A 20,361-nucleotide genomic window follows, 5' to 3' on the forward strand; every position below is an offset into this window, starting at 1 on the left:
GCAGCATCCCTATGGTCCCATAGTCTAAATCTGGATCCTTGGCAACTGAAACATATTTATGATGGCTGCAGTGATTCCCTTTTGTGACAAGCAAAGTCAATGTGGAAGCCAGATTCACTTAACAACCGGGTTACTACTTTAACAACTGCAGTAATTCACTTAACAACTGTGGCAAGAAAGTCCATAAAATGGGGCAAAATTCTCTTAACAACTGTCTCACTTAGCAATGGAAATTTGGGGCTCAGTTGTGGTAATAATCAAGGACTACCTGTAGTAAAGAAAACCATGTACTTGATGGTATGAAAATCAACGGCAAAACACAAAATGAATAAAAGATCAACCAGATCTTATATTCTAATTGTTTAATCCCCGATACTGACAGAAGAAAGAAAAATAAAAGCAAATGCTAATTAAATATCCTTTTTAGACAAGAGTACTCCTGCTTATTTTTATTCATATGCTGTTGTTCACAGATGGTTTTTTTTTTTGTTTGTTTGTTTAAATGCTGCTTTCTCTTTTCAGAGGTCAAATGTGATCGACCAAAAGTGGAAAATGGGAAAATAACTAATTTACCTAAGCCTTCATATACCTATAATGAGGCCATCAGTTTTGAATGCAATTCTGGCTATTCTGCTATGGGAAGCCTCCATATTAAATGTGGGGCTAACAGTTCTTGGGTTCCTGCCATCCCCAAATGTGTCAAAGGTAATTAGTTTATGGTCCTACAGGAAAGTTGGGTTGACATTTAATACAGAACATTCTGCCTGGCTAATCTGAACCATCATTTCTGTTTTTCCCTAAGTATTACCTCTGCTACTTTCTCTTTTCCTACAAGTAGTGGCCACCACTGTTCATTCAGATGACATTTATTATTATTAATTTAGTCATTTATTGACTAAATTATTGAAAATATGCCTATGTCTCTACAGTTCTCCATACCAAAAGGGACTTGATTTGCTCTTAGTCTTCCCTTGTATAAGAAAATTCTTACACATACAACCCTTTTAATTAAATAGTAATAACTCAGTTTCTTCAAAAGAGAAATATGTACACAAACCATTTTGGCCCAGTGAATGAAAAACCTTCCTACACACCTGATTCCTCCTCCTCCTTTGGCTAGATTCATCCTTTCAGAATGTGGTATTTGACTGCCTTGTCCATAGTTACTGATTAGGATCCCATTTACTTAAATTTCTTTACTGGATGAGACTGAAATAGATCAAATCTTGGGAAGCAGAAAGATGGAGGCCTCCTATGAAGCTTACTCAATAACCATTGGTCTCTATCCAGGCGTGATTTTGCACACTCACTTATTATACCTTCATTCCAAATCTGAATTATATAAGTAGAGCTTTTGTCTAACCATAATATGAACAAAGGATGGCCAGGAAAACAATATGTACATTGTGCTAAGCCATGCTTTGTTAAACTTTTGTTTATTTGGCATGCCAGATTAAGTGGATATAACTAAGCTATAAAGCATGATTTATAAGGTAAGATCACAAATTATGCTACACCAAAATCCAAATGATTTCTGAATCCTCTGATGCATAGTTTCAGAATGGGATACAACACAAGCACCATGCCAGGAAATGCAAAAGTTCAAATCTAGCAAATTTTCTGCAGTAATTTTTTTTATTTGTTTATTTAAGGGTGATATGTTAGTTTTTTTAATTAAGTATCCATTAAATGACTTAAAAAACACAATGTTGAAAGTGCTTCTGAATACATGCAATTTTCATGTTGAATTATGAGCTGCTTTGGGTGATAGTTTTGGTTGTAAAATGGGATAAAATTTAAATCAGAAAAATGAGAAGGATGCCTCAGACCAATGCCATTATTACAGACAAAAGATTGCCTAAGCTTAAAAGTTTCTTGTTACAATTCTTGGGTAAACTCAGTTTTTTCTAGTATATAATCAATACTATAAAATGCTAACATAGAGAGCATCCCTACCACTGTAGTACAATGACTGATGTTGAAATTTTCATTCAGCCTCCAAGGTCAATTTGTGGATATAAGAGCATTGTTGGGTACATGATAAAATGACCTTTACTGTATATAGGCCCCCCTTTTCTGGTCACCCATCGAATGTTCCTTTTTGGTCTGAAATTCACATAATACTGGGGAAATTTTACTAGGAGAATTTCCAGTGCCTTTTGATGTACAATATATTGGCTTCTGTTGTTGGCTTTGTTGGGAATTGCCCTAGTACAATACAGATGGAAAAACAAAGAAGGTTCTTGATGGTGGCCATATTTGAGGAAATTTAGCTGCAATATTTTGTTAGAACATGGTCTCCTCAACACACACAAACATACACACATACATACACAAATACAAATGGTTTGTGGCTTTATAAATCATCCCACACTTTCATTATAAATCTCCTTTTATTACTCCTGCTTGAAGAACCTTCTTATCAATTTCCAGATAACTGCACCTCTCCGGTACTGCCACCTCATTCAACACTTAAGGAAGACATCCCAAAAGAAGGCTATCCAGTTGGGACTAACCTGACATACCACTGCATCACAGGTTATGAATATATACCTGGAATTAACCCTTCAGTTACATGTCTGAACACTTCAAAATGGACTGAAATTTCAGAATTGTGTCAGGGTGAGTATCTTCATGATAATTCCATTCTGAAAAATATATCATCTGTGTTTATATTTCCTATATCTTAGCCTTTGCTTGTTCCTCCCAAACATTAATATAAGTCCAATAAAAATACAAAACAAGCATCTGCAGTGCTTCATATATCCTAGCTGAGATCCACAGCATTCTAATATATTCTCCAAAGCACCTGAGGGCAGGACAAGAAACAATGGACAGAAACTAATCAAGGAGAGAGGCAACCTAGAACCAAGGAGAAATTTCCTGAGAGTTAGAACAATTAACCAGCGGAACAACTTGCCTCTAGAAGTTGTGAATGTTCCAACTCTGAAAATTTTTAAGAAGAGATTGGACAACCATTTGTCTTAAATGGTATAGGATTTCCTGCCTGAGCAGGGGGTTGGACCAGAAGACCTCCAAGATCCCTACCAACTATTTTATTCTATTCTATTCTATTCTATTCTATTCTATTCTATTCTGTTCTGTTCTGTTCTGTTCTGTTCTGTTCTGTTCTGTTCTATTCTATTCTATTCTATGCTTTACAGTGAGTTAATAATGATTGAAAACAGGAAGAACAAATTTCTTTCTTTCTGAAAACTACCTTATATGGGCAAGAGTCTAACCTTCATTAGATGTACCTTCTGCAATCAGGATCGGGCTTATACAGAGTCCATCTATACACTCCAGAAAGCTCAGATTATGGTAAATTAAGTTTTGATAAAACCATGTGAAATTCAGAAAGGAACAAGACAGAGTGTCCTTTATCCCCTTTGTTATTTATTGTAGTGTTGGAATTATGAAATATCTCTACTGAGCACTCGCTTCATTAGGCTAAACATATCTACTTTCCTTAGCCATTCATTGTATGACTTAGTCTCTAGCCCTCTTACCATCTTTGTTGCTGTCCTCTGCACTCTTTTTGGGGCCTAAGCAGTGGTGAGAATTCAGCCAGTTCGCACCACTTCGGCAGAACCAGTAGCTAATTTTTGTTGCCCAGGCCCAGAATGGACTTCCAGAAGTGGTATCCAAACAGAGAACCGGTTGTTCACATATTTGAATCTCACCACTGGGCCTAAACTTCCGTTTTATGTCATGGTGACCAGAACTGGACACAGTATTACAAAAGTGGCCTCACTAGTGCAGTATAGGATTTAGAATTTAGGTTAACATTACATCTTGGACATAGAACTGCAGCATTTCCACATGATAGGTTTTTTCTCTGTGGGTAACCTTTATTTCCAATCCTCAGATGTACCAGATCTGCATCATTTCTACACTTTTCTGAGAAACTGCATAATAACATACATGCTCATTATTCTTCCAGGGAAAAAATGTCCCGCTCCAATTATAGAGAATGGCAAGGTAGATGCTGAGGATGACGTCCGCCTTGGTGGTAGTGTCACTTTCTCCTGTGTACCCGGGTGAGTTGTAGTTCATCTCTTAAAATACCCCGTAAATGCCGGCGTATAAGGCGACTTCCGCGAGCGCTGAAATCGGCGCCAAAGACGGGGGTCGTCTTATACGCCGAGTCGTCTTATACGCCGGAAATACTGGTAGTTTCCGGCATATAAGACGACATTCTAGGAATGCGGCCCGGCTATAAAGACGGGGGTCGTCTTATACGCCGGGTTGCCTTGTACGCAGGCATTTACGGTAGTTGCCTTAGAAACAATAGCCACAAAAATCAATTAAAAGTAAAATTAAGTTTGTTCTAAATTGTTCTTCTCAAATGTAACAGTATATAAACACCTCCTCTGTTTTTGTGTATAAATCAAGAAAAGTACATCTACCTGCTGCTTTTACATATGTATATAAATCATTTAGTGCAAAATAAAATGAGTCCTTTGCTCCCAACTGTGGAACATTCACCTAGACAGCATTTGTTCTGCTTGTCTGAGACTTTTTTAACCTGCATCTTAAAAATTGCTTCATGGGACTCCTGCTTCTTTAATACTCTATTTTCTTTAAATATTTTTATCATCATTATTTTGTCTATTTATTTGATCATTTATCAAATTTAAATACCACTCATCTTGCTCTCTAATAATTCTTAAGAGATAACAACATAAGATTTAGAAATGTACATTCTGAATTTCTTTTTCTTTAGGTTTAGGCTTATTGGTGAAGCTACACGTAAGTGTATTCTGAAAGACGGCAAGGTTGACTGGAATAGCGCATTGCCACATTGTGAACGTAAGAAGAGATTTTGCTTTAAACTCATTAAAGTTTATGCCAGTATTGTTTGGTGCAGCTTCCAAAAAGTTGCAGTATAATGCTTAGGCTAAGATACAAGGGGGAAAAATTTAAGGCAGCTGAGGATTGACCACTCGCTTATCTAGCATTCAAGTTATGATAGATTTTTAAAAAGCTATCTATGATCTGTCCTTGAATTGACAAGTGCTATACACAGAACCTCAAAGATTTCAGGCACTTGGCAATCCACTGTTATGAGTGGTGTTGTGTGGTCATGTGACATTTTCCAGTAGAAAATGGCAAAAAAACAACCACCCCTGCTTATTGGATATACTGGAATGTTCACTTAACAATCGTATGAATCAATTAGTAGCCTGATTTAACACTGGTAACAACAGTTGTAAAATTGAGTCAGGTTACACAGAGACCTTCTTAGCAACAGCTATGACTTTTACCCAAACCTCTGGCCAATTCTGATTGTTAAGCAAGGTCTGTAGAAATAAATCTCCTTGAATAATCTTGTTTAACTAAAGAGTGCAATGAAATCTCCACAGGTTTCTTTATATAACAACTTATTGCGATTCCCAAGAATTGGAAGCAAATTTCTAGCAAGAATGCTAGCGCTTTCCTGCTAAGATTAGAAGATAAATTCCTCAACCAAAACTATTAAACTGCCAGATCATGTTCTACATTTTTTTATACTTCTTCACACTAATTATCATTCATTCCCATTGTTGCCTAATGTATTTGCAGTAACTTCCCAACATCTCAAAAATAAGTATCTCTCAATCCTGCCAATGTACTGAAAATGGCATAAGGACATTAGCATAATCCCTTTTACAGTTATGGCCTTTGACTGCAGCAATGCCTGGATGACAAAAACACACTCATGAACAGGGCGGTCAGAATGGTTTTATTTTTATGTATTTATTTATTAAATGTCTATGCCGCTCATTTTACTAATCCAGTGACTTGGGGGAGGGGAGGAGCCTACAATATAATAAATAGTTTAAAAATGCTGTGATACAATTTATCCTCTGCTACACGTGAAGTAAATACATTGCTCTCAGCTGGTGAAAGGGGACCCTTTCCCTGAATGTTTATTTACTATAGCCTTTTGAATGAAACAACCAGAATATTCTTCCAGTGTCAAAGTATGGCTGTAATTCTAATTAAAAGGTGAATTCAAAGAAATCATTCCCTCCCTCAGACATCCCTTGTGAGCGTCCTGTCAGTATTCTCAATGGACAATATGATCCTGACCCTAAAGACGAATATTACGTTGGATCAGTAGTAATCTATCGCTGCAAGGGTGATTTCTCCCTGATTGGAAATTCAACGATCACATGCATAACTGCAGAAGATGGCGTAAATGGAAGGTGGAATTTCCCTGCCCCTGAATGTAAACGTAAGGAAAAACAGAAGTGTCTTTAAACTCTAATTAGCTAAATTGCTTTTTTAGTTGCTGTTGTTGGTAAATAAAATTCTTGCAGGAAGCAAATCATTATATAATCTCTGAAGCTCTGGGGTCCCTGCATGACAGGGGAATTTTAAAAATAACAATGGGGACAGTGCCATGAAACTACTATGATGCAGCTGTCAAAATGGTTTTGTGCAGTCCTCGATGTGCCCATGTTTTACCTCACCTGTGCGAGCTGCTTTGGTTGTCAATTTGCTTCCGAGTGCAATTCAAGGTACTGATTGTCAGCTTTAAAGCCTTTCATGGCTTGAGAACTTCTAAGGGGACAAATTTTGATAAAATCTCGTACAAAGAATTGTTAATTTGTTCTGGTTCGAATTGGCATTTGAAATCCCTAGATGTATTAAGGCAGCAAAATATTCTACAGTCATGGTTTCAATATTTACAAATAATGGATAGATGGACTGTAGACAAGAAAGAGGGAATAACACTAGAAGATAGACAATTGGTTATTCAGATTAAAAACCAAGGTCCGGCTCATATAAAAAGAATATACAATGTTTTATTAGAGTTAGATTCGGAAACAGAATTGGTTAAAGACTGTATGATTAAATGGGCTCAGAATATACAGGAGCCGATCTCATTGGATTTATGGGAGACAATTTGGATAAGAAATGTTAAATTTACACAAGCTCAAAATTTGAGAGAAAATTTTTATAAAATGTTTTATAGATGGCACTTAGATCCTAAAAAATTATCTTGTATGTATTCCAACATACAGCCCAAATGTTGGAGATGTGGCAATAATGATGCGACATACTTTCATATTTGGTGGAACTGTAAAAAAGTAAAGGCTTTTTGGATTATGATTTGGTGGAACATTCAAAAGATTTTTAGAAAAAAGATAAAGTTTACTCCTCAACTATTTTTACTTGGTATTTTTGTTGACTTAAATGAAAAAGAAACTACTTTGATGTTGAATTTATTAACTGCAGCAAGGTTACTAGTAGGTTTATATTGGAAGAAAGATTCCTTGCCTACTTTAGAAGAATGGATATTTAAAGTATCTAGTTTTGCAGAAATGGCAAAAATTTCTGCTTATTTAAAGGATTATACACAAGAAAGATATATTACTGTATGGGGAAGGTGGATAGATTATATTCAGAAAAAGTATGGAATTAAAAAGTTTCATTTATTTTATGAATGAATATCAAATATTATAGAGAATTGTTTTATAGGTTATGGAGTTAAAGGTTAATTATGATATTTTTTCTCTCTTTTTTTTTCTTTTTTTCTTAATTATTATAATTTTCTTTTTTTAACCCTGTATTCTGCTCTGGGAAGTGAAGGGAGGGGGGTTGGGGTGGGAGGGAGGTTAAGGGGCGGTTTTCTCTATTTTAAAATTTTATTGTATTTTTATAAATGATTGTATGTTTTAAAAAATAAAAAATTTTCAATTAATAAAAAAAAAGCCTTTCATGGCTTGGGACCAGGTTATCTGAGGAACTGTCGCTTGCTGTTCACATCCACCTGACCCACTGGAGCAGGGAGGGAATGTTGTAGGTCCCGTCCCCTAAGAAGGTTCATCTGTCAGGACCCAGAAGAAAAGCCTTCTCTGTCATGGCTCCCACCATTTGGAACATCGTCCCTGCAGAAATTAGACTGGCGCCCACTTTGACAGTCTTTCATAAGGCCCTGAAGACTTGGTTTTGCCAGTCAGCCTGGAGAACCCAGAGTGTGATGAATCCCATTAAATGTGTTGTTGGGGGGGGGAGTTTTAAGTTTATATAACAGGTCTTTGGTTATTCGGGTTTTCTCCCGCATAAAATTGGAAGTGTCTTGGCGACGTTTCAATGAAGTCTCATTTGTCATCTTCAGGCTGGTGTTTTCGGCTTCGTGCTTCTAGGAGCAATGTGTGATCGTAGCTGTTTCTTCCTTTTAACTGCCAGTGGGGGTATGAACTGATTGGGTGGGAGCTTGGCTGTGTTATGATTGGGTGGAGATGTGTTCTGATTGGTTAGGATCTTGGCTGTGCTCTGATTGGATGGGGGGTTGGCTGTGCTCTGATTGGATGGGGGAGTGTTCTGTTTGGGTGGGGGCTTTGTTGTGCTCAGGTTAGTCTGAGTTGTAGGGGGATTTGAGATGGTGAGCTGCGTTGCTGTTGTTTGGCTTTACGTTCATGGTCGTACCTCATCTTCATGGTGGGTGTCAGTTTGCTTCATGTATGGATTGGAGGGGTTTAAAGTGGCTAATGATGCAGCTGTGGTCTGGCTTCTGGTTTGTGGTCGTGCCTCATCATCAGTGTGGGTTTGGGTTTGCTTTTTGCGTGGATGTGTGGTGGTGACATCCTGTGTGGTTTTTGTGAGTGTGGGTCTGGTGTAATTCTTTGAGTTAGGGACTCGTTTGTCAATAAGGGCGGGTTTCCAAATGGCTGGTAGGTGGGAGGTATCATCTCGTTTATTCCTGCTGTGTGGGCATTTTTCTATCTCGATGGCCTCTCTGATTATTCTATTATTAAAATGTTCAGTTTTGGCAATAGTTCTGGTCTTTTTAAAGTCAAATTCATGTCCTGTAGCTTTAAGGTGTTGGACCAGGGAAGAAGTTGGTTCCTCTTTTTTGACTGAGTTCTTGTGTTCTTCAACGCCAAATAACAGCAAATTGGAAGTGTCGCCAAGAAAGTGTCGCTCTACATTGGGCTACCCTTGAAAAGTATTCGGAGACTACAGTTGGTTCAAAATGCAGCCGCGCGAGTGATAGCGGGTGTTCCTCGGTATACCCACGTTACACCTATCCTCCGCGAGCTGCACTGGTTGCCTACTGGTCTCCGGGTCCAATTCAAGGTGTTGGTTATTACCTTTAAAGCTCTATATGGCTCAGGGCCAGGCTATTTGCGAGACCACCTACTACCTCATAGTTCCCTTCGTCCAGTTAAATCCCACAGGCTGGGCCTCCTTCAGGTCCCGCCGGCCAAGCAGTGCCATTTGGCGGGGCTGCGGGGGAGGGCTTTCTCTGTGATGGCGCCCACGTCTTGGAACCAGCCCCCCCCTGGAGATTAGGACCGCTTCCACCCTGTTGGTTTTCCGCAAGCTGCTTAAGACCTGGCTTTTCCGGCAGGCCTGGGGTTTATAAAATCTCACCCCTGGGTGAATGTTACTGTATTGTTTGTCTTGTTAAGTTATATTGTGTTTTTATTGTTAGCCGTCCGAAGTCCTGCGGGAGTGGGGCGGTTTATAAATTTTAATAAATAAAATAAAAATAAAATAAATAAATTTGACACGTGAGAAAACCCAAATAACCAAAGACCTGCTATATAAACTTAAAACTCCCCCCCCCCCCCGCAACAACACATTTAATGGGATCCATCACACTCTGGGTTCTCCAGGCTGGCTGGCAAAACCAAGTCTTCAGGGCCTTATGAAAGACTGTCTTGGATGACAGAAGGCAGAAATGGTATATAGAACGGCAGGTCAGGAGAGGAGAAAAACCAGAGGAGGGAGATGGGATAGGAATGGATAATGGAATGCAAAAACGGCAGGCAGACCAGCAGACCAATAAGGAGAATAAAAAGGGAAAACCCCATGGCAGGACTCTTGTAATACCGGATCGGAAGGTGTACCGTCAATGAGTAGGAAAGAGCAATTGGAGAGTATATCAGTAACAACAGTACAGGGAGGAGGAGGCTGGACAAGGATGACAGAGCAGAAAAATGCAAAATTGGAGTGCAATAAAGAGAGGGCGGGGCAACTAAGGCAATCAGGAAGAGTGGCCCTGTCACGCGAACAATGAGCAAGCAGTTAGATTGGCAAGGAGATAAAAAGAACTTCCCCACCCCCTGAGCCTCACTCTGAGGACGCTGGCAGAGGACCAGCGAAAGCTAAGTTGTTTTTAACTTTGTATATAACTGTTTTTATTGTTTTAAATATTGTTTTAACAATAAATAACTAGATTATACTCTTCCTGGAGATCGAAGATTGCATTATTGAACAAATATGCCCGGGATTCGCATTTTTACAACTATTAAGGACGTACATGTATATATATATACACTATATATATGTATATATATATATATATATATATATATATATATATATATATATATACACACATGTACGTCCTTAATAGTTGTAAAAATGCGAATCCCGGGCATATTTTATATATGTATATATATAAAACTTCCTGCATATATATATATATATATATATATATATATATATATATATATATATATATATATATATGTTTTCTGAGGTTTTCGCGGGTATTTGTATGTAGGTCTTTGGTTGTTCGGGTTTTCTCCCGCGTAAAATTGGAAGTGTCTTGGCAACGTTTCGACGAAGTCACATTCGTCATCTTCAGGCTGGTGTTTTTAGCTTCTTGCTTTGAGCAGCAATGTGTGGTTTTAGCTGTTTCTTCCTTTTAACTGCCAGTGAGGGTATGAACTGATTGGGTGGGAGCTTGGCTGTGTTCTGATTGGGTGGAGGTGTGTTCTGAATGGTTAGGGGCTTGGCTGTGCTCTGATTGGCTGGGGGAGTGTTCTGTTTGGTTGTGCTCAGGTTAGTCTGAGTTGCAGAGGGGTTTAAGATTTTGGGGTTAGGGAGTCGTTTGTCAATAAGGGCAGGTTTCCAAATGGCTGGTAGGCGGGAGGTATCATCTCGCTTGTTCATGCTGTGTGGGCGTTTTTCTATCTCGATGGCTTCTCTGATTATTCTGTTATTAAAATGTTCACTTTTGGCAATGGTTCTGGTATTTTTAAAGTCAATTTCGTGTCCTGTGGCTTTAAGGTGTTGGACCAGGGAAGATGTTGGTTCCTCTTTTTTGACTGAGTTCTTATGTTCTTCAATGCGTGCACTTATTCTTCTGTTGGTTTGTCCGATGTATGTGGTGGGACAAGTGGTGCATGGGATTTCGTATACTCCTTGATTTTCTAATTCAATTTTATCTTTGGGGTTTCTAAGGATGGTGGATATTTTTCTGTTTGTGCAGAATGCTGTTTTGATGTTGTGTTTATGGAGGATCTTACTGATTCTGTCTGTGGTGCCTTTTATGTATGGGAGGAGGGCTTTGCCGTTTTCTTGTTCTTTGTCTTGGATTTTAGTGGGGGTTTCTTTTTGGATTAGGTTTGTAATCTTATTTCTATGGAATCCATTGGATGTTAGTACATTGGTGAGAGTGTGTAGTTCGGGTTTTAGGTGTTGTTCGTCAGCTAAGCGTTTTGTTCTGGAGATGAGTGTCTTGGCTACAGAGTTGATCTGTGCTGGGTGGTGGTGTGAGAGAGCGTGCAGATAGCGGTTTGTGTGTGTTTTCTTCTGGTAGATGGTGTGTCCTAGGGAGCCATTGGATTTCTTGTAGACTAAGACATCCAGGAAGGGAAGTTGGTTGTTAGCTTCTGTTTCCATGGTGAACTGTATTTTGGGGTGTAGGCTGTTGAGGTGTGTGAGGAAGTTGTCCAGTTTTTCTTTCCCATGTGGCCAGATTATGAAGGTGTCGTCTACATATCTGAGCCAGAGTTTGGGTTTGTGATCCGATTTTTCTAGAGCTTGGGTTTCAAAGTGTTCCATGTAGAGGTTGGCAATGACAGGTGAGAGGGGTGATCCCATGGGTGCTCCTTCTGTTTGTTTGTATTTTTGTCCATTATAGATGAAGTATGTGTTGGATAGGCAGTGGTTGGTCAGATCTAAGATGTGTTTGGGGGGGGGGTTATATTTGTTTTGAATAGCTGTCAAGGCTTCTTTGATAGGCACTTGGGTGAAGAGGGATATGACATCGAAGCTCACTAGTAGGTCGCTGGGCTGTAAGTTTTGTTTCTTTATGATCTCTATAAACTGGAATGAGTTTTTTACGTGTGAGGTGATGGATTCTGCATAGGGCTGTAGTTGTTTGGCGAGAAATTTGGCTAGGTTTTGTAGAGGTGAGCCTATGGAGCTGACTATAGGTCTGAGTGGGGTTCCTTCTTTGTGTATCTTGGGGAGACCATAGAGTTTAGGGCATCTGGATGATTTCTCTCTGGGAATGATTCTTTGCTGGATCTCTTCGCTAATGGGGGAGGCTTTTATTTTGGTTCTGGTGGTTTTTTCCAGGTAGGTGGTGGGATCTGTATTTAGGGGTTTGTATGTGGAGTCTTGGAGTAGGTTGGTTAATTTGGTTTGGTAGTCAGATGTGTTCATAACCACCGTGGCGTTGCCCTTGTCTGCTGGTAGGATTATTATGCTGGTGTCTTCTTTCAGGTTACGTAGTGCTGTCTGTTCCTCTTTGGGTAAGTTGCTTTTGGGTGGCTTGCTGGTGCAGAGGATGTTGGTGATTTTGAGTCTGATTTTGTTAGCGTCATCGGGGTTGATTTTGGTCAGGCTGGTTTCAACTCCACATATAATGGTTTCAGTGGGGATGTGTTTGGGAGCGACTGCAAAGTTGAATCCTTTGGAAAGGACATTGGTTTCGGCTTTGGTGAGGATCCTATCTGAGATGTTATGCACTGTTTGTTTCATGTGTGGCTGTGAGGGAGGAGGGGTTTGTTTCTGGCGTTCTTGTAGTCTTCGGAGTTTGTTGGTGTGTGTATCTGTCTTGAGGGTGGTCTGTGTTTCGGCTCTCCAGACGGCGAGTTGTTTGGATTTGTCCCAAAGTGCGGGGTGGATCTTGTTGCTGAGTTTGAGGTGGAGTGTGAGGAGATCTTTGTTAATTCGGTCTAGGAGGAATCTTTTTGTGTGAAGTTCATTTCTGATTAGGGCCAATTCTGTTCTTTTCAGGATCCGTTTGGTGGCTGCAGAGTTGGAGTGGAATTTCAGTTGGAAACATGTGGGGATTAGATTTTGATCTCGGCAGTTACGTAGGAATGCGAGGTCACATAAAATGGAAGCTCTTTGGACTTCAAGTTTTTCATAGGTCCTGGTCAGATGGTGGATTTCCTCCCCGTAGAGGTTCGATATTTGTTTTCTGAGGTTTTCGCGGGTATTTGTATATAGGTCTTTGGTTGTTCGGGTTTTCTCCCGCGTAAAATTGGAAGTGTCTTGGCAACGTTTCGACGAAGTCACATTCGTCATCTTCAGGCTGGTGTTTTTAGCTTCTTGCTTTGAGCAGCAATGTGTGGTTTTAGCTGTTTCTTCCTTTTAACTGCCAGTGAGGGTATGAACTGATTGGATGGGAGCTTGGCTGTGTTCTGATTGGGTGGAGGTGTGTTCTGAATGGTTAGGGGCTTGGCTGTGCTCTGATTGGCTGGGGGAGTGTTCTGTTTGGTTGTGCTCAGGTTAGTCTGAGTTGCAGAGGGGTTTAAGATTTTGGGGTTAGGGAGTCGTTTGTCAATAAGGGCAGGTTTCCAAATGGCTGGTAGGCGGGAGGTACCACAGACAGAATCAGTAAGATCCTCCATAAACACAACATCAAAACAGCATTCTGCACAAACAGAAAAATATCCACCATCCTTAGAAACCCCAAAGATAAAATTGAATTAGAAAATCAAGGAGTATACGAAATCCCATGCACCACTTGTCCCACCACATACATCGGACAAACCAACAGAAGAATAAGTGCACGCATTGAAGAACATAAGAACTCAGTCAAAAAAGAGGAACCAACATCTTCCCTGGTCCAACACCTTAAAGCCACAGGACATGAAATTGACTTTAAAAATACCAGAACCATTGCCAAAAGTGAACATTTTAATAACAGAATAATCAGAGAAGCCATCGAGATAGAAAAACGCCCACACAGCATGAACAAGCGAGATGATACCTCCCGCCTACCAGCCATTTGGAAACCTGCCCTTATTGACAAACGACTCCCTAACCCCAAAATCTTAAACCCCTCTGCAACTCAGACTAACCTGAGCACAACCAAACAGAACACTCCCCCAGCCAATCAGAGCACAGCCAAGCCCCTAACCATTCAGAACACACCTCCACCCAATCAGAACACAGCCAAGCTCCCATCCAATCAGTTCATACCCTCACTGGCAGTTAAAAGGAAGAAACAGCTAAAACCACACATTGCTGCTCAAAGCAAGAAGCTAAAAACACCAGCCTGAAGATGACGAATGTGACTTCGTCGAAACGTTGCCAAGACACTTCCAATTTTACGCGGGAGAAAACCCGAACAACCAAAGACCTATATACAAATACCCGCGAAAACCTCAGAAAACAAATATCGAACCTCTACGGGGAGGAAATCCACCATCTGACCAGGACCTATGAAAAACTTGAAGTCCAAAGAGCTTCCATTTTATGTGACCTCGCATTCCTACGTAACTGCCGAGATCAAAATCTAATCCCCACATGTTTCCAACTGAAATTCCACTCCAACTCTGCAGCCACCAAACGGATCCTGAAAAGAACAGAATTGGCCCTAATCAGAAATGAACTTCACACAAAAAGATTCCTCCTAGACCGAATTAACAAAGATCTCCTCACACTCCACCTCAAACTCAGCAACAAGATCCACCCCGCACTTTGGGACAAATCCAAACAACTCGCCGTCTGGAGAGCCGAAACACAGACCACCCTCAAGACAGATACACACACCAACAAACTCCGAAGACTACAAGAACGCCAGAAACAAACCCCTCCTCCCTCACAGCCACACATGAAACAAACAGTGCATAACATCTCAGATAGGATCCTCACCAAAGCCGAAACCAATGTCCTTTCCAAAGGATTCAACTTTGCAGTCGCTCCCAAACACATCCCCACTGAAACCATTATATGTGGAGTTGAAACCAGCCTGACCAAAATCAACCCCGATGACGCTAACAAAATCAGACTCAAAATCACCAACATCCTCTGCACCAGCAAGCCACCCAAAAGCAACTTACCCAAAGAGGAACAGACAGCACTACGTAACCTGAAAGAAGACACCAGCATAATAATCCTACCAGCAGACAAGGGCAACGCCACGGTGGTTATGAACACATCTGACTACCAAACCAAATTAACCAACCTACTCCAAGACTCCACATACAAACCCCTAAATACAGATCCCACCACCTACCTGGAAAAAACCACCAGAACCAAGATAAAAGCCTCCCCCATTAGCGAAGAGATCCAGCAAAGAATCATTCCCAGAGAGAAATCATCCAGATGCCCTAAACTCTATGGTCTCCCCAAGATACACAAAGAAGGAACCCCACTCAGACCTATAGTCAGCTCCATAGGCTCACCTCTACAAAACCTAGCCAAATTTCTCGCCAAACAACTACAGCCCTATGCAGAATCCATCACCTCACACGTAAAAAACTCATTCCAGTTTATAGAGATCATAAAGAAACAAAGCTTACAGCCCAGCGACCTACTAGTGAGCTTCGATGTCATATCCCTCTTCACCCAAGTGCCTATCAAAGAAGCCTTGACAGCTATTCAAAACAAATATAACCCCCCCCAAACACATCTTAGATCTGACCAACCACTGCCTATCCAACACATACTTCATCTATAATGGACAAAAATACAAACAAACAGAAGGAGCACCCATGGGATCACCCCTCTCACCTGTCATTGCCAACCTCTACATGGAACACTTTGAAACCCAAGCTCTAGAAAAATCGGATCACAAACCCAAACTCTGGCTCAGATATGTAGACGACACCTTCATAATCTGGCCACATGGGAAAGAAAAACTGGACAACTTCCTCACACACCTCAACAGCCTACACCCCAAAATACAGTTCACCATGGAAACAGAAGCTAACAACCAACTTCCCTTCCTGGATGTCTTAGTCTACAAGAAATCCAATGGCTCCCTAGGACACACCATCTACCAGAAGAAAACACACACAAACCGCTATCTGCACGCTCTCTCACACCACCACCCAGCACAGATCAACTCTGTAGCCAAGACACTCATCTCCAGAACAAAACGCTTAGCTGACGAACAACACCTAAAACCCGAACTACACACTCTCACCAATGTACTAACATCCAATGGATTCCATAGAAATAAGATTACAAACCTAATCCAAAAAGAAACCCCCACCAAAATCCAAGACAAAGAACAAGAAAACGGCAAAGCCCTCCTCCCATACATAAAAGGCACCACAGACAGAATCAGTAAGATCCTCCATAAACACAACATCAAAACAGCATTCTGCACAAACAGAAAAATATCCACCATCCTTAGAAACCCCAAAGATAAAATTGAATTAGAAAATCAAGGAGTATACGAAATCCCATGCACCACTTGTCCCACCACATACATCGGACAAACCAACAGAAGAATAAGTGCACGCATTGAAGAACATAAGAACTCAGTCAAAAAAGAGGAACCAACATCTTCCCTGGTCCAACACCTTAAAGCCACAGGACATGAAATTGACTTTAAAAATACCAGAACCATTGCCAAAAGTGAACATTTTAATAACAGAATAATCAGAGAAGCCATCGAGATAGAAAAACGCCCACACAGCATGAACAAGCGAGATGATACCTCCCGCCTACCAGCCATTTGGAAACCTGCCCTTATTGACAAACGACTCCCTAACCCCAAAATCTTAAACCCCTCTGCAACTCAGACTAACCTGAGCACAACCAAACAGAACACTCCCCCAGCCAATCAGAGCACAGCCAAGCCCCTAACCATTCAGAACACACCTCCACCCAATCAGAACACAGCCAAGCTCCCATCCAATCAGTTCATACCCTCACTGGCAGTTAAAAGGAAGAAACAGCTAAAACCACACATTGCTGCTCAAAGCAAGAAGCTAAAAACACCAGCCTGAAGATGACGAATGTGACTTCGTCGAAACGTTGCCAAGACACTTCCAATTTTACGCGGGAGAAAACCCGAACAACCAAAGACCTATATATATATATATATATGTGTGTGTGTGTGTGTGTGTATGTGTGTGTGTGTGTGTATGCATATGCATATGTATATGTATATATATATTCAGTGTTTTTATTGTTTGTAAGCTGCCTAGAGTCACATGAGCAAGTAGGCAACTATATAAATGTTGTAAATAAATAAATAAATGCAAATAAAATATATTATAGTAGTATGTAGTATATAGTAGAACGTTAACTGTAATTCTGCTATAATTTAAAAGGCTAATTCAAAGAAATGGTCCTGTCCCTCAGATATCCGTTGTTGTCATCTTGATAGAATTGCTTATATACCCCTTTTAGCCAAGGGATAGTCTTGCTTTTTTAATTTTAGCCCCTAGGTTGTTGCTCTGGGCTGGATGATTCAAAAACAGTGGGAGACATGATTTTCTGGGTCAGAAGAGGGGGAAGCAAATGCTAACTATATATCCTTTTTAGACAAGAGCAGCTCTTGCTTCTTCTTTTTTTATTTTTAGTCCTGTTATTTTGAGCTGGATTCCTTTTCTCTTTTCAGAGGTCAAATGTGATCAACCAGAAGTGGAAAATGGGAAAATAACTAATTTACCTAAGCCTTCATATACCTATAATGAGGCTATCAGCATTGAATGCAATTCTGGCTATTCTGCTGTGGGAAGCCTCCATATTAAATGTGGGGCTAACAGTTCTTGGGTTCCTGCCATCCCCAAATGTGTCAAAGGTAATTAGTTTATGGTCCTACAGGAAAGTTTGGTTGACATTTAATACAGAACATTCTGCCTGGCTAATCTGAACCATCATTTTCTGTTTTTCCCTAAGTATTACCTCTGCTACTTTCTCTTTTCCTACAAGTAGTGGCCACCACTGTTCATTCAGATGACAGGTCTTATTGACTAAATTATTGAAAATATGCCTATGTCTCTATAGTTCTCCATGCCATTTGCTCTTAGTCTTCCCTTGTATAAGAAAATTCTTACACATATAACCCTTTTAATTAAATAGTAATAACTCAGTTTCTTCAAAAGAGAACACAAACCATTTTGGCCCAGTGAATGAAAAACCTTCCCACACACTTGATTCCTCCTCCTGCTTTGGCTAGATTCATCCTTCACCCTCTAGGCCAGTGATGACGAACCTTTTAGAGACCGAGTGCCCAAACTGCAACCCAAAACCCACTTATGCATCGTCGGGTGCCGGGTGGGTGTGGCCCATTGGGTGGGTGTGGCCAATTGGGTGGGTGTGACCCATTGGGTGGGTGTGGCTGCGATGGTAACAGCAGACTGGGTGGGACTAAAGATCAAACAATCAATTCCAACTTTGCAAGAACTTTTTTTCCTGTAAGAAGTTGAAATTGACTGATTGATTGAACCTTTTTTTTTTTTTTGCACACAGGAGTGGAGGCCTAAAGAGAAAAGGTTTTATAAAACTCAGCTGAAGGCCTAGGACTGGGGTGATGGCGTGCGTGCCCACAGAGAGGGCTCTGAGTGCCACCTCTGGCACCCGTGCCGTAGGTTCGCCACCACTGCTCTAGGCTGTTATTTTCAGCTGGATTCCTTTTCTCTTTTCAGAGGTCAAATGTGATCAACCAGAAGTGGAAAATGGGAAAATAACTGATTTATCTAAGCCTTCATATAGCTATAATGAGAGCATCAGCTTTGAATGCAATTCTGGCTATTCTGCTGTGGGAAGCCTCCATATTACATGTGGGGCTAACAGTTTGTGGCTTCCTGCCATCCCCAAATGTGTCAAAGGTAACTATTTTACGGTCTTACCGGAGAGTTGGGTTGACATTTACTACACAACATTCTGCCTGACTAATCTGAGTCATCGTTTTCTGTTTTCCCCAGTTACACTCCCCCCTACTCAATCAAGTACAGTTAACGGTGAGTTAAAATGTCACAGAACCATTAATGAGATTTGGGTGTTGAGCTGCTTCAATTAAGTTAGTAGAAATATTTCTGTACCTACAGAAGTCTCCATACAAAAGGAGCCTACTTTCTAATCTTTCTTATATAGAGAAGCTTGCAGAGGGAATGAATTGGGTATCCTGAAAGAAAGCTTTATTTGGCTGCCACACCAAATAATTCTAGATGATAACTTACACATGTAGGTCCCAAACAGTTTTTCAAAATACATTAGCATTTGGGAGACTAACAGTATATCCTAGCAAATGTTTTCTGTTCACTCTCCAAAACAAGTTTGAATTTTTGGGGACTGCTGTATTTATGATCCTATATTGAATATCCTTATTTATTAATTATATTTTTATCCCTCCTTTATTAATAATAGTTTAATAATAGTTTTCACTCTTGTACACAGCTTTTGCAGTGAAAATTGCCTTTGTATGTATCATATAAGTCTATTATCTGTAATATGTTTTTACATGTTATTTTATCTATTATTATTTTTAGAAATATAAAAGCAATTTTACAGCTTGTATTTGTAACCTAACATGGGTGTTCCCTAGGTGGAAACATTTTTTCTTCTTCTTTGAGTTTAATATTGATAACTCATCACAGTATTTTTTTATTTTTTTATTTTTGCTATATCACAGATTTTCATTAAAAAGTAGGGCTTTTGTTTTCTTTAGAAATCATTTAATTGGCTCTCACTTGCTCAGAGTTAAAATGTTTTTCATAATGATTTTATTAAAAGTTTAGCTAGAACATTAAAAGATAATATGAACTAAAAAAAAGAAAAAACGAAAGGAAAAAGGTTCAAGAAAGTAACTATATATTTCTTTATATATTGCTAAAAAAAAATCCTTTTCACCCCTATGGGCTGTATGTTTTCACAATGAATTTTATTTTATCAACATTTTCTCTCAAATTACAGAAAAGCCAAATACAACTTCAAAAGATTATGCAGGTAAGACTAAAATAGTATGAGGTGAGCTACTGCACTTGTACCAGCAAGATGGTTGCTTTTCAAATAGTGAAACTGTGGCAGTTTGTAATAAAAGACCTGGGAAAGAAAGAAAGAAAAACAAACAAAAATGGCATTTTCTTCAATTCAACAATACTTGTATGGAAACAATTGTACAATCTTTGTATCCTTCCATGCAACATAGACACAATAAAGTCCATTTTTTCATATTCAGCACCATATTTCTATCTGTTGTGCAAAGGGGCTTGTCCAAAATTAGATCAAATGAAAAGCAATTTAGCCAAATTTAGCCAATTTAGCCCCCCCACCCACCAAAAGTAACCTTCAGATCAAAGCTTTCAATAGTAGTGGTTGTAATATGATGTTACTCCTAGTATTTTTCCAGTTTTATTTCAGGGACTCTTTTTTTGTGCACTGTACACATTTTAGTTCACATATTGAAATTCACAATCTAGCACTTTACTT

At 39.8% G+C, this 20,361-nt stretch overlaps 1 protein-coding gene across 2 annotated transcripts in view; it reads left to right on the forward strand.

The window, feature by feature from the left end:
- LOC120297449 (complement receptor type 1-like) overlaps nucleotides 1-20,361 on the forward strand; it is a 48,143-nt gene that overhangs the window by 24,595 nt on the left and 3,187 nt on the right. Inside the window, exons 6-14 of one of the 2 annotated variants that reach the window (XM_039320081.1) lie at nucleotides 523-705; nucleotides 2,434-2,622; nucleotides 3,944-4,040; nucleotides 4,727-4,812; nucleotides 6,023-6,220; nucleotides 17,549-17,731; nucleotides 18,579-18,761; nucleotides 18,858-18,893; nucleotides 19,846-19,878. In XM_039320081.1, coding sequence (XP_039176015.1) covers nucleotides 523-705; nucleotides 2,434-2,622; nucleotides 3,944-4,040; nucleotides 4,727-4,812; nucleotides 6,023-6,220; nucleotides 17,549-17,731; nucleotides 18,579-18,761; nucleotides 18,858-18,893; nucleotides 19,846-19,878 — 1,188 coding nt within the window. The remainder of the gene's footprint in view (nucleotides 1-522; nucleotides 706-2,433; nucleotides 2,623-3,943; nucleotides 4,041-4,726; nucleotides 4,813-6,022; nucleotides 6,221-17,548; nucleotides 17,732-18,578; nucleotides 18,762-18,857; nucleotides 18,894-19,845; nucleotides 19,879-20,361) is intronic. The other variant, XM_039320083.1, reaches the window with a different exon arrangement.

The sequence above is a fragment of the Crotalus tigris genome, unplaced genomic scaffold (genome assembly GCF_016545835.1).
Source record: "Crotalus tigris isolate CLP2741 ecotype Arizona unplaced genomic scaffold, ASM1654583v1 scf7180000023618.1514416, whole genome shotgun sequence".
In the NCBI taxonomy this organism is placed as follows: Eukaryota; Metazoa; Chordata; class Lepidosauria; order Squamata; family Viperidae; genus Crotalus; species Crotalus tigris.